The sequence below is a fragment of the Callionymus lyra genome, chromosome 19, assembly GCF_982586985.1.
Source record: "Callionymus lyra chromosome 19, fCalLyr1.hap1.1, whole genome shotgun sequence".
Classification (NCBI taxonomy): Eukaryota; Metazoa; Chordata; class Actinopteri; order Syngnathiformes; family Callionymidae; genus Callionymus; species Callionymus lyra.
In genome coordinates, this window is record NC_141836.1 from 10,022,496 (window position 1) to 10,036,512 (window position 14,017).

The 14,017-nt window shown below is 43.0% G+C and overlaps 1 protein-coding gene across 1 annotated transcript; it reads left to right on the forward strand.

Annotated features, from left to right (window-relative positions):
- The first annotated feature begins 1,495 nt into the window (after window positions 1–1,495).
- On the forward strand, window positions 1,496–13,921 carry mbd6 (methyl-CpG binding domain protein 6). Its single transcript, XM_087781136.1, has 13 exons — window positions 1,496–1,863; window positions 3,371–3,558; window positions 3,929–4,068; window positions 5,038–5,140; window positions 5,302–5,473; window positions 5,559–7,841; window positions 8,565–9,520; window positions 10,430–10,538; window positions 10,624–10,763; window positions 10,852–11,577; window positions 12,131–12,183; window positions 12,275–12,341; window positions 12,609–13,921. The coding sequence occupies exons 3-13, from the start codon at window positions 3,953–3,955 to the stop codon at window positions 12,678–12,680; spliced, it is 4,797 nt and encodes a 1,598-aa protein (XP_087637262.1). The 5' UTR covers window positions 1,496–1,863; window positions 3,371–3,558; window positions 3,929–3,952; the 3' UTR covers window positions 12,681–13,921.
- The last annotated feature ends 96 nt before the right edge of the window (window positions 13,922–14,017 follow it).

Consider the following 14,017-nt stretch of genomic DNA (forward strand, 5'->3'; position numbering starts at 1 on the left):
TCCTCTCGTCCTCAGTCTCCACCAAAATATATCCAAACATCAGCTTTAAAAGCTGCTGGAGTCGACTGTATCCTCTCGTCCTCAGTCATCGCCAGGATCTCACAGGATAAATTGTTCCTTTAACTACTCAAGATGTAACGTCTGCTGCCATCTAGCAGCCGGAAGTTTAATTGCAAGACAAAAATGAAAATAAAATAACTATGAGAATTAGGATGAAAATAAAACGTGTTGGAAGCAAAAAATATAGATCAAACCAAAATATGTCCAAATAAAAGCTTTAAACGACGCTGGAGTCGACTGCATCCTCTCGTCCTCAGTCGTCGCCGAGATCCAGCAGGATTTCTTTGTTACTTTATCTGTAATGACTTAGGTTTAATTGCAACACACAAATTAACAAACCAAACGTTTATAATTGTATATAAATAAAAAAACAATAATAATAATAATTGACTTCACTGAAATGTAAACCATAACATAACTACAGTGAAATTCAGTTTGATTTGAATGCCATACAGAATGTGTTTTATACATTAAGAAAATATATAGCACTGTATGTTGTTTTTTTTGTAAAACAGGTTTATTAAAAGTATTAAAATGGATAATTAATAATTATCTAAACATGTTGGTTTATTTAATTATTGTATTAAAAAAAGACAATAGGCAAAATGTCTAGTTATATACATATATATAGAACTAGACATTTTATATCACTGGGCATAATGTGTTTTATACATTAAGAAAAGCAAAAATAAAACATACAGTGCTATATATATAATTTATATATATATATATATATATATATATAGCACTGTATGTTTTTTTTGTGTAAAACAGGTTTATTAAAAGTATTACAATGGATAATTAATAATTATCTAAATATGTTGGTTTATTTAATGCCAATGAACAATAAAATAAATAAACCAAAAAAGATAATAGTCAAAATGTCTAGTTATATACATATATACAACTAGACATAATGTGTTTTATACATTAAGAAAGGCAAAAAACACATACAGTGCTATATATATATATATATATATATATATAAAACTAGACATTTTATATAACTAGACATAATGTGTTTTATACATGAAGAAAAGCAACAAAAAACATATATACAGTGCTATATATAATATATATATATATAATTAGACATTTTGACTATTATCTTTTTTGGTTTATTTATTTTATTGCAACAATAATTAAATAAACCAACGTATTAAGATAATTATTACAATTATTCATTGTAATACTTTCAATAAAACTGTTTTACATTGTTGCCCAGTGTTATAAAAAAAAAACTAAAAGTATTCCTAAATGTTTCAAGAGTCAAAAAAGCCTCCACAGATGATGGTTTTATTGACAGTATTGTGAACCCACTCACAGCCACAGCGTTACATAACATCCTCGGGAGGACATCTTTCACGGGTTACGTAACACCGGGAATGGAAGGGATCCGTCGGCGCCACAGGAAAGATGACTGTTGTAAAAACACACTGCGGTGTCAAACTCAACGCGACCCTCCATGTTGGGATCAATAGAAGCCGTGAAGTGAAGCCGGTGTCACGTCCATGTCCTCCGTCTTCCTGCGCGCTCACGTCCGTCTAACAACTACAAAGGTACACCCGGGCGCCCTCTGCGCATGCGTCAAGAAAAAAAAAAAAAAAAAAACTCCATTATTTTTTTTTTTTTGCTCGGATTCTTTAAGAAAAATATACTCAGCAACTGTGAATTTTGGGATATTATCCGCCGCGATGGTTGTCGGGACTCACGCCAACGAGATCAGCCCCGCGGAGAGCAGAACAGAAGCGGGATAACCGTGGCCCTGCAGCGGGACTCTTGTTTGGGACTCTTCAGAATCAAGTATGTTAGCATTAGCCTAGCTCGTAGCATTAGCCGCGGTCAGACGCGCAGCAAGAAAAAAAAATAAAAAAACGAGGCCCTTTTTGTTATCGAACGCGTCGTAAAAGGTGACGATAGTAAGTCGTTCTTTTGTTTGATACACTTCCCCGCAGTTCACCGTTAAACGACCCATTGTTCGTTCCCGAGCTATCTCTGCTACTCCGTTAGCATCGCAGGCTAACTTGATTCTCCCGCGAGTCCAGGAAAACTTCGCCAACACTGGTCTTTGCGGCGAAGAAACTTTTATTTCTGCCCTGGGTGTCATCCTCGCACAGTGTCCGTTCACACGCACGCACAACCTCGGGGTGGGATTCGTGTACTTTTGGAGTGAACGTTGTTGTGCGTGACTCGTACGAGTTGTGCATCTTGTGCGCCTGACAGCTGTCACGACAAAGTAGCCGTTAGCTTAGCCGTTAGCCAGGCGTTAAACCCGCTTTCTTTTCAAACGGATCGAGGCTACATGTGCACAGATACACAACACTCCTGAGTGAGTTTTGACAAATGTGCGTGAAAACGGTGTGCAACTGTGTCCAGATTGGTGGAGGAAAAGGTGAAAACATGGATGCACAAATGAGTGTACAAAAAAAAAGAAAAAGAAGCTGATGTTCCTATAAAATTAGACGGGGATGCACCAAATTCACAACTGAAATAATACACACATTTGCGAGTTTATTTGAGTGAAATATATCTTTTGGTCTCAGTCATCAGCTGTTATTTGTAACTGCTACACATGAAGGTGTGTCATAATAACACAGACCCTGGAAATGTTATGACTAGTTCCACACTTCTTGGTTCACCTTTATGCTTTTTATGGGTGCTAGTTTAATATATATATATATATATAGTTTAAAAACAAAATAAATGTTGTACAGTTATCTTTATGGCATAATAACGCTTTTTTACATTTGATTTATTTATTTAAATGCATGAAATATGAATTTCTTTCTTGAGAATAACTCAATGTGTTTTTCTCAAAATAAAATCATATACTATTACATTATTTTAGATCTCTTTGCGCTTGATTGATCTACCGACTCCTTTAAGAAACATCTTAAGACATTTTTATTTGTGCAGGCTTTTCCTTGATTTTATGGAACTCCTGTGTTGATCTCAGTATTATCTTGACCTTTAAAGAAATATTTTATTGAGTATTGTTTTGATTGTTTAAGCGCTTTGTGACCCTGGTCTGAAAAAAGCGCTATATAAATACAAATTACTTACCCACTTACTTATATTACATTCTTTCTTATTTTCCCCTTAGTTAAATTATTTATTAGTTCCTTTCTTCTCTTGGCTTGAAGGCCGTGTATATAATGTGGCCCCTGAGGTGCCAACCCCTGTAACAAGGCAGAGTAACATTTATTTTCCCACTCTTGCATCGTTTTACCTCAATTCAACTGCTCCGAATGTGTTTATTCTGACAAATCTTGGTGTCACTTCTAGACTAAACCTTGTATGCTTTTCGCAGGTTCTCCTTGTTACCCCCTTCATCGCCCTGTGACTGGAGGAATCGTCACTACATCGCACGGTTAAGCCGTCGGGCTTCAAGTCAGTTTTTAACTGGCAGTCCGTGAAGCTTCATCGTGTCCATCAGCATGTACGTCAGACAGTTGATACAATAGCCAACACAGAGCCTGGCTTCCCAAAGATGACAAGGTACGTCAATTTGTTGCACTTAATTTTTAATTACAGCCGCCATAGTTGAATTTTGTCCAATAATGTAAACCAGGGTTGTTAAATATTAGCCCAGAATGAGGTTTGTTTCATCAACGTTTAACAGATCCTGGACTTTCAGATATAAATATATAATTTGTAGTTTTGAGTTAAGATGTACATCTGCCTGTTGACATACATATATGCTATTTTTAGCTGAAATTAACATGAATATGCTAATTTCATTAGGTGTGATGTATGGTTAAATATATGTAAAATATTTATATTTATATAGTTATCTTGTATCCTTGTGTCAATTTTTGTTTAGAGCAGAATCTTTGGAGCTTCTACTCATATTCTGATTTCCTTCAAGGTGCTGGAAAGCTGCAACATCAACATGATGGGAGGAAGTGAGACTGGCAGTAGGGACAAGGATGGAGTTCATTCTGCTGCAATACATGTCCCTATTGGCTGGCAGAGGAGAGTGGAAGGTGTTCAAGTGGTCTATGTCAGGTGGGTTTTTTCTCTGTGTTAACAGCGCTCAGTATTTTCGAAGGTATCATCTTAACTCAAAGGAGATTGTCACCATGACTACAGATTGTAAATGGTAACATATACAATCCATTGTTTATGACAGTGTTTATCTATTACGGCGATGTATAGTGATGTTTTGTTCCACGATACTGTATCGATACTCGACAGCACTGTATCGATTGTTTTAATTTTATATTTTTACCATAGTTTTATGGTTTATAGTTAAATAAATTGTGTCTAAATTATAATATTTAACATTTTCCTCAATTACAATTAACATGGATTCACGTCGTTTTTGATTTTTGTGTTGCATTTAAACATGTGGCCGCTAGATGGCAGCAGTCATTACGTCCTCTGCAGCTAAAAGAATAGGAGAATCCCACGATAACCTCGCAATGACTCAGGATAAGAGGATACAGTTGACTCCAGCAGCTTTTAAAGCTGATGTTTGGACATATTTTGGTTTCAAAACAAATGAAAGCAGTTACGACTTCGTCAGGAGTCATGTGGTCTGTAAATTCTGCAACACCAGAGAGAAGAACTCTGGTTTTTGACCCTGTATTGTGATACGTACTTCTTGCCAATACACGCCCCTATTGTTTACCCTTAACCTACGTCAGGAGGGGTACATGGTTGTATCCTCCCCTCATTCACACCTTCAAGAATTCCTCAGCTTAAAGACTAGCTTTGTATTTAAACAGAGGATTTCCTGTTTCCTGCAAAGAACCAAGACTTTACATTTAAAGTACAGCAAACTAAAATTTCTATATACCTCGGAAAACACACCTGCAGGTTTGAAGATCAGATCCTCATCCCAGCACAGTAAAGAGACTCTCAAACAATATTTATGATTATATTTGGTTGTTAATCAAGCACAGCAGCTGTTTGTTTTCTTTTTTTATAGGTATGATTTGATGATGGTTTCTAATCGTGTTTCTTCTCCCTCAGTCCAAATGGTACTGCCCTTTCTTCTCTGGATGAGGTGAAGACCTACCTCTTATCGGATGGCACTTGCAAATGTGGTCTTGAGTGTCCACTAATCATTCATAAGGTCAGTTCAAAGTCGAATACGTTTAGCTTCAAACTTCTTCACATGGATTACCACATGCAGATTATATCCGTTTACGTCAAATATTTTAAAAATAAATATCTATAGATATGTTTTTCAGTGCAATGTTTTGAATTCTGAGTCCAACCGTTTCCTATCTTCAGGTTTTTAACTTCACTGTGGGAGTGAAAGTCGAGCAGCACAACCAGCCGCTTAGCAAAGCGGAGCAGGACATGACCAAATTGTGTAACCATCGCAGGAAAGTTGTAGCTATGGCTGCTCTCTGTCGAAGTATGCAGGCGTCACAACTGCCCTTTGCCAACGTTCATCATCCAGGTACCTGATCCGGTCCTAATATATGATTTAAAATCAATCGGAACGCACTTAATACATTCAGCTCTTTTTCTTTGCGTCCCTCTAGAACCTGGCATTGTAGTGGATAGCTGTAACCCAAAGAGGACACACATAAAAGGCGAAGAAGAAGGCAGAGGAAACTGCCATTCTAAACCTCTTCCAAAACCATCCTGGACTCAAAACAACCTCCATCCAAACTCGGTGGCCAGTCCTAAATCCCCACAGCAGTTTGTTTACCCTTACAATGGCTCTTCCCCTGGCATTCACACGGACTCTCACCACCCCCTAGAGGCTTTAAAAAGACTTCAACATCCTCCTTTTTCCCTCCCTTCCTCCTCATCCGCCGGTTCCTCTCTGCCAGGATACTGCATTTCCCAGAGGTCCCCGCGCCACCCTCCACCACAGAATGTCAATCAGTGTCACAGAACGTCCAAAACTCCAGAGATCCCCAGCTCTCCTCGGCTCAGACTCCACCCTTCACCGCCCCCACTCTCTGCGGGTGGAGGGCAACCACCTCCGGCACATCACCCGCGTGGTGTCATAATCGGGGGCTCCCCGTCTTCTCGCTCTCCGTCGCTGTCGCCGTCCGTTCATAAAATGAACTGTGCGTCGCCACACCAGCGCTCGCGGCATCCGTCGTCTTCGCCCTCGCCTCTCTCGGAACACGGCGGAGGCTCCGCCCCGGCGATGCCCGGAGAAGGACTGCTGGCAAGTAACTATAGGCATAGACGGAAGTCCACCTCCTCCTCCCCGCAATCCCCCCGTAGTTGCTCCTCGAACCCCAACTTCCCGAAGTACAAGCTGGAAGACGTATTGGACCAGTTTAAGAACTCAGGCAACATTAGCACTAGTAGCCACCTTCTGATCCCCACTAACACCTTTCTTACCAACCAAAGTAGTGGTAACCCCCATGCTATCTCTCTCAAGACCTTAAAGAGCACAGTGAGTCCACTTCCTAGCACAGGACCACACGGCTTTGTTTCAAACTCTATAGCGGCATGTAGTTCACCTCTGGGACCATTTCAGAACCACCACAGTCACCAGAGCAAGTCCCCGCACCCGGCGTCCTTCCCCGCGAGTAGCCTTCTGTCGGCGGCCGCGAAGGCTCAGCTGGCGAACCAGCTGAGCCAAGGGGAGGGTCCGAGTCTGGGTAACAACCAAGAGGACGTTTCCACTTCCGCGGAGGAATTGAGAGAAGCTCGTCAGCAGCAGACCACCAAGGTAAAAAACAGCACTTTATATAACAGCCAACTTCCTTCCCCCATCGCTAGAACTCACCATCCCTCCCTCGCATCATCAGTTCTCTTCCCTACCTCCCAGTCCACGGCCCCGTCTTTGGCTTCTACCCTGCCCCACCTCCCCACTCCCACAGAGCGCAGTGCACTGCACAGGAAGAGACAGCGGCGTTCCCCGACGACGCTCACCATAACTCGAAACACTCTCGCTAACGGGACCAGGAAGGCGTCGCCGGGAAGCGCCGCCTCGACGAGCGTGATCAACCTTTCATGCTCCGCCTCGCCCCCTCTAGCACATCCCTCCTCTACCTCAGATGTGCCGGGTCAGAGCCCTGACACCTTAGAGAGTCGATCACACTCTGATAGGACGCCCGGGCTGACGAACACGCGGCAGGCTGCACATCTTCCGAGACATCGCCAGAACGAAGCCTTGGATTTCACTACAAGACACCACGCTATACCTCTCGGCCTGGATCCTCCGACTCAGCCTCTGTCGGCTCTCCTACATCTGCTAAGTGTTCAGAACGCTCAGGCCTCGGCATCAAATTCGTCGCAAGAGGATGGACACGGTAACAAACAGAGTGCCAACTCATTGTCCGCACCCCCGAACCCTCTTTTCAAAGTTCGCCACCAGACTCGATCACTACGGCAACCGGGCGACACTACTCCTCAATGCTTGGTTGCACCTCAGACACCTTCACCTGCCCCGGAGTTGCAGTCCGAACCCCATCAAACGAATCATTTTAGTCCTCAACATCGGCGATCCCCCGCCTACTCGAACCTGGCGTTGGATTGCAGCACCCCAACATCTCGGAGCGTCTCGGAAAACCGGCGACAAACCGCGAACCACATTCCATCCAGGGACCCGGCTTCCCAGGGGCACTTCGAGAACAGTGTGGCCACTGGGATCAGCCGGAGCGGCTCGCCTCAGTACTCGCAGCAATCGACTCAGGACAGCGTTTCTGTGGCACTATCCACGTCACCCAAACCTCTGGATCTTAGCAACCACGTCCTCGCTCTCTTAGCAGCATCTTCTGCAGCGCCCCAAGAAGAAGGCAACACTTCTGGACATGTAGTTGACGCTTCAATGTCTTCGCAAAGAGACCCAGTACCAGGTACAGCTTTATTTTGCTCTTGCATGTATTTAGATTTGACTCATTTCAGTATTAGGGGTGTCAATGTCTTACACCTATTACAAGTTATAATCAAAAAAATCCTCTGTTTACCCTTTTTTTATCCGCTTTAATTTCTCACCAATATATACTGTATATGCCTGCAAGTGTGTTCTGGTCATTTGATCAGGGACGTGTGTCAATAAAGTTTTGAAACTGAATTGACGGAAACGACTCGCAAGCTATTATGAACGATAGTTAAAATGTACGACAAGTACACTGAATTTATTCACACACACACAAGCTTTTATTGTACTGTTACAGGGTTGAAAAGTTTATAAATAAAAAAAAATAATAAAGTGCCATTATAGATTTTTCACTTTTTACTGGTGGTCCTGGAATTGAATCCTATTTTTAGTACTGATATTCTGAAGGTAAAATTAAGAAAATGAAAATACTCAGCCACAGCCTTTATCTGAAATGTTGGCTATAATTAAGTACCAATTTAAAGTGGGTCTACAAGAAAGTTTTGTCTGATAACTACTGGAAGGGTGTTAATGTAGTGGGAATTAAAAAAGGTTTGAATGGACACAGAACCCTATAGTGGTTGTGTAGTGCAACTGCAATAGAAAGAGGCCACACAACCGTTTAAAGAGTCGACTTTATTCAGTATGTTTACATTACTTTGCATTGTTATTAGCGCTCATTATTTTATTTTGTTAACAGAGGATCGAGAAGGAGTGGACGAAAAGGAGTCAAAACCTCCAGAAAACACCAACTCTACGCTTCATGAGAACAACTCCAGTCCTCCGACATCGTCCGACATGACGGAGTCGACCACCGCGTTACATCTGGCGGAAGCGTTCCCGTTCATGAACCAGGAACAACTGCTCCAGTTGTTGTCTTCGACAGGCGGCCTACCCTCCATATTGGACCCTGCTGTGCTCGCTTCGTTACACCTGGGGGGGCTGTTGTTGTGCGGCCAACATGCTCAGATGTCTTCCAACAATTCCTCCCCGCAGTCGCCGCAGAACATCGCGGAGCAGCCGGAGCACATCGTGATCCAGCAGCAGGAACAGCAGAATCCAGATCACCAACAGAAACTTTTGCACAACGGCTCGCTCTTTCCCTTGTTGCCCATGTTGAACAATATCCACGGAGAGTTGCCCCTTAACCTCCTGGGCCTTCTGAACCCCATCCCTACTCCTCTGTCAACTTCTTCCGCCGGGCAAGAAGGTGATTTGGGGCTCCCTGAGAAACAAAACCTCCACGCTCTGCTCATGGCTTCCCTGTTGCTCGGACAGCAGCAGGGTCCGATGTTACCCCTGACCGGGCTGAGTCAGTTGAACCAGGTCAGTTTGGAAGTCCCCCTCCAGCCGCCGCAGCACATCTCCGCTTTAGAGAGCCTCAACTTCGACAAGGCCTCAGGACTTCTCGAACCGCCGGCGTTGCCCGGCCCGGGTCTCCTGGATCTGTCGCCCGGGCTCCTCCCGATCCCTCACGGAGCCGAGGGCTCCCTCCAGTCTCTGCAGTCTCTGCTCTTCCCCGCCGCTCTTCCTCACCCTGCAACCTTCCTGCCTCTCAACCCCGCCCTGCTCACAGCTGCCCTCAACTCAGCTGAGCTCCACCCCCCCCACTCCCAGTTAGTTTCTGCACAGCAAACCCAACATACCCAACCTCAGGTAGGCTTCCCACTCCTTCTTAGCTTCCTCCGAAGACCGATCGCTGAACGCATGTGTGTCAAACTCAAGCCTGGCCCACCAGGTCATCTTATATGGCCGGATGTTGACTCGTATCGAAGTAGATTAATCTTCATGTTGATTTGATGACCTATAAAGATGCTATTGTATAAGAAACTTGGATTATCCATGTTAAATAATTATGCAAGGAAAGGAATTTGATGTGTTTGATAAATGATTGACAAACGGGGAGATAATAAAGCAACCATCCCAAATAATATACCTGTATATATACTATACATATATACATATATATATATATATGGTACATTTTGTGTGGCCCAATAGGATGTCTTAAGTATTTTGGCCCCTTGTGGGATTGAGTTTAACCCCTGGTCTAGATCGATCACACCTTTGACTCAAACCCTTTGCAGAGTTTAACTCCAAAGGCACAGAGAAAGTGCATACCCCTGGCAAGGGCCATATTTGACATGACTAGCAAAACACAGCATCCTGTTAAATTAATAAAACTTAACCTCTGGTTGCTAAAGGATTAAAGCTAAATGATGTTAGCTTCGCACAAAAGTTCCCGCCATCTTACCTTGAAAGCCTAAAAATTGTGTCGACACATTTTGTTACAATAATTATTTTATGCTGTAAATTCAAGTTTTTGCTAGTTCATGGAATTTGTAATCACTTGTATGGCTTCTCACTGCTGCTGCCATGTTTAGTACTAGTTAGATCAACATAAGTTCTGTTTATCTGTAGTCTATCACGTCTTATTATTTAGGTTTTAATTCACTGTGAAACAAAAAGGTATTCGCTAATGACAACTGTAAAAAACTTCACTTTCTAATCATAATTATAGAGCATGAAGTGTCTGACTTTCAACTGTATGAATTGAATCCTCAGGTGCATTCTGAAGCTGGTGTTGATACCCTCATCCCGCTGTCTCTCCAAAGCAAAGACAACTCCATCCTGCAACAACTGCTCCCCTCTCTGCTTAACCCTGCCCTCCTAGGTAAGTACTTGCCTTGTTTTTAAATGTCTTAAATGAGATGTTTTCGAGGTGAATTCTAATGTATTTAATGATGTTTGACGTGCAGGGGATCCATCATGTCTCAGTGGTCTTCATAACTTAATGGGCATCGGGGCAGGTTCCATCCTTCTGCCCCCCAACCCAGCCCTGGGCATGCCTCTGCTGCAAGGTCCTGATGGAGCCCTCAACCTGCTCAACAACATACAGGTGTGACCTTCATGTCGACTGGATATGATTTTGTTTCGGGTCAAATCTCTTTGTTCCAGGATTCTAATAGTTTTTTTTATTTCTCAAGCTGAACCTTTCTCCGGCTCCCGAGGCGGAGAAGAACGCAGCGCTGCAGGAGACCCCGAGTCCAAACCCCCACGAAGACATTCCAGCCATTGAGTTGTCATCCGAGGCGGTCCCCAGTCCCGCGTCCCCCCCAAAACACACGCCCTCACCACAGCAGGCCGCCGGTGGCCGGGCGGTCATCGACCCCTACACCTCGTTCATGGATACGATTTATACCTCTTTTCTTCAAGTCAACGCTAAAGAGGAGGAAGACGGTGGCACTGGACCATCAGACCCGACTTCCCCCTTCTGTGCCTTACCACCGGTTCCTTTCCCGTTCAAGAACCACGCCCCTTCTACCCCCGCCATGCCTCAGGCGAGCGCCCCCGTCTCTCTAAGTCCACGGCTGGCCTGCTCCCTGCGGAACCCGGACCTGTCGCGCTTGAGTTTGGAGGCGGCCGCCCACTCCCCCGCCCAGGGCACCCCCAAGCCCAGCGAGGAAGGAGCGATAACACCCCTGCAACGGAAGCAGGTCATCGAGGAGGGTCACACGCATCCCGACCCCCCGTTGCCGCCGATGTTCTTCGAGGAGGCTAAAACGGACTACGCTGGACCCGCTTCAGCCGCGTGCCCCTATGTGGAGGCGGACCGGCAGGGACAGTCGGGGTATCTTCAGCCCAGAGACAGTTGCAGTGGGATTCCCAGAGAAGAAATGTCGGAGATGTTGCTGCACAGAGATCAGGAAAGGGTAAGTCTTGGAGCAGAATATATCTTTCTTAGCGTTACTGATCTCACAATATAATGTATATTTGAATCCCCTTGAAATTATTTTAGTGAAATCTAGTGATTTTTACACACTCAAGCTGGAGTCGACTGTATCCTCTCGTCCTCAGTCCTCGCCGGAGTCTCGCGGGATTTCATTGTCGTTTCTGGTTTTGATTCCTTTAGCTGCGCAGGACGTAATGACTGCTGCCACCTTGTGGCCGGAAGTTTAATCACTGTGAATATTTGCATGTTAGTTGTAAATAAAGGTTTACACAAACTTTATTGAAATATAAAGCACTAAGGGGAATACAATGTCATTACAAAGCTCAAACGATAATAATTAAAATGATGTTTAAAAATATATACGTAGAATATAATCAAAATAATTGTATGTACAGTATATTGAACAGGAGACTTTCAAGGAAACACAAAATGTTCTGAAATAACACCTAAAAAATCTCCAGGGTTTTGCACCTTTCACTTTTAAGTTATTGATTTTCGATCGCTCACAACGAAATCTATCTTTATCTTTTAAGGATGACGTGGGAGCCGTGGGCGGAGCCAGAAGAGGACGTAAAAGGAAACAAACGTCAGTGAAGGATTTGTGAACTTTTAACGAATCATCTTCTTACAGTATTTGATCTGAACCAAAATGTCTCGAATCATCTTGTGTTGTTTAGGTTACAGAATGTGTTGGAAGATTTCAGAGACCTGGATGCTGCGACACTCGAGGAAACCAAGGCAACAGTGAGTCCTGACCTTGACTTTCTATTGGACAAGAAAATGTCTTTTCTTAAATTTGTTTGATTTTCCTGGAGATAAAGTGTTTTTTTACTGCATTATTTACTTGTTAGACTATGTAGTAATGGTGTTTTAAGCTGAAATGTAACATAACCAGATGAAGAAATGATACCATATACGAGAAGAATCGCATCATATTCATTAAGTTCATACATCCTGGAATGATTCAATATGCCGACGATCCACTCATTTGTGTCTCCAAACTTCTTCCAGGCGGCCCTGCTGAAGCCCGAGAGGTCGGTCCGGGGCCGAAGGAGACGAGGGGCCAGATCGCAGAGACAGTGACGGGGGTCGGCAGAGACGAGAGACGGTTTTCTCTGTCGTCGTACCTTCTTTATTTAACCTTTTATTTTCTTACCCGAGTCCAACTGCACTAATATACCGACGCCATCTCAGTTCGTTTGTCATGGCTTCCACTCTTAGGAGAGATCTAGTCGAAAATTAATTTATACAAAGTATGGTGTGGATACTTTTTTTTTTCAATTAGCGTCATCTCTTAGTTCTATAGTTCGCATCATGGTTGTTTGATGCTTGGTGTTAGAATGATTACATGTTTAAAAAAAAAAGACATTGGAAAAAAAAAAAAAGTACTGTTTTCTTCTCATCAGTGTGCCACTGTGAGTCCGAATGAAGCCCACCTACTTGAACAATGCTCTCAGTTGAAAGTGTGTTTAATGTGTGTGTGTGTGTGTGTGTGTGTGTCTAATGTGTGTGTGTGTAACTAGAAGAAGAGCGCTATCTCTGAGCCCCTCACTGTGGTTTAGTTGAATTAAATGTATTTAATGAATAAGACACTGTCTGTTTGAGAGCGAATGAATATTTCACACACAATCACAGTTTTTCTCACGTGGTAATCTGGACTCGTCCGACACACACACTCGTTTGTTTTCCACCTCCTTTAATTCAAGAATCATCCTCTTTTTTTTTTTTCTAACGGGTCTGTGGACGAGTGCGACGGAGAATCGATCTCCAGAGACACGACGTCTGACTTTCCCCCGACGGATCTGCGCTCGAATAACAGTCGAAACAACGTTCATTTCTGCACCACAAAAAGACGGAGCACTGAGATCTAATAAATGTGTGTGTGCGTGCGCGCGTGTGTGTGATACTGTGCATTTACCGTAAAAAAAAAATCATCCCCCTCGTCCCCCCACACACTGCCCCGCCCCAAGAGTGCTGGCACCTCTAGCTGTATTTAAAAGGAAAAAAAAAAAAAAAAAATAGACAAAAGAAGATTATGCAATTTCTAAATGTGGAAATGTGTACATATGTACAGTTAACGTGTTTATTTTGATTTTATATGGTTAGAGAACATGATGAGAAAAAGCAAAAATTGTGAATTTTTTCTGGGAATTGTAACTCAAGTATTTTTCTCATTCTGACCCCGCGACCCCCCCCCCTCTCTCTCCCACCCCTCTCTGTTTCAATACTTCTGTTGGAAAAAAGATGGTCAAATTGTGAACTGTAGCGTTCTTTTTTATATGGGAGTCTTTTTTTATTTAAAATTAAACTATTTACAAAAAATATATACGCTTGTTTTTGTTGTGTTTCATATCAGATGTTGAAAATTTGAGTTTGTTGCTATTATTTGTGATAATTAATTGTATTATAATTATATTATT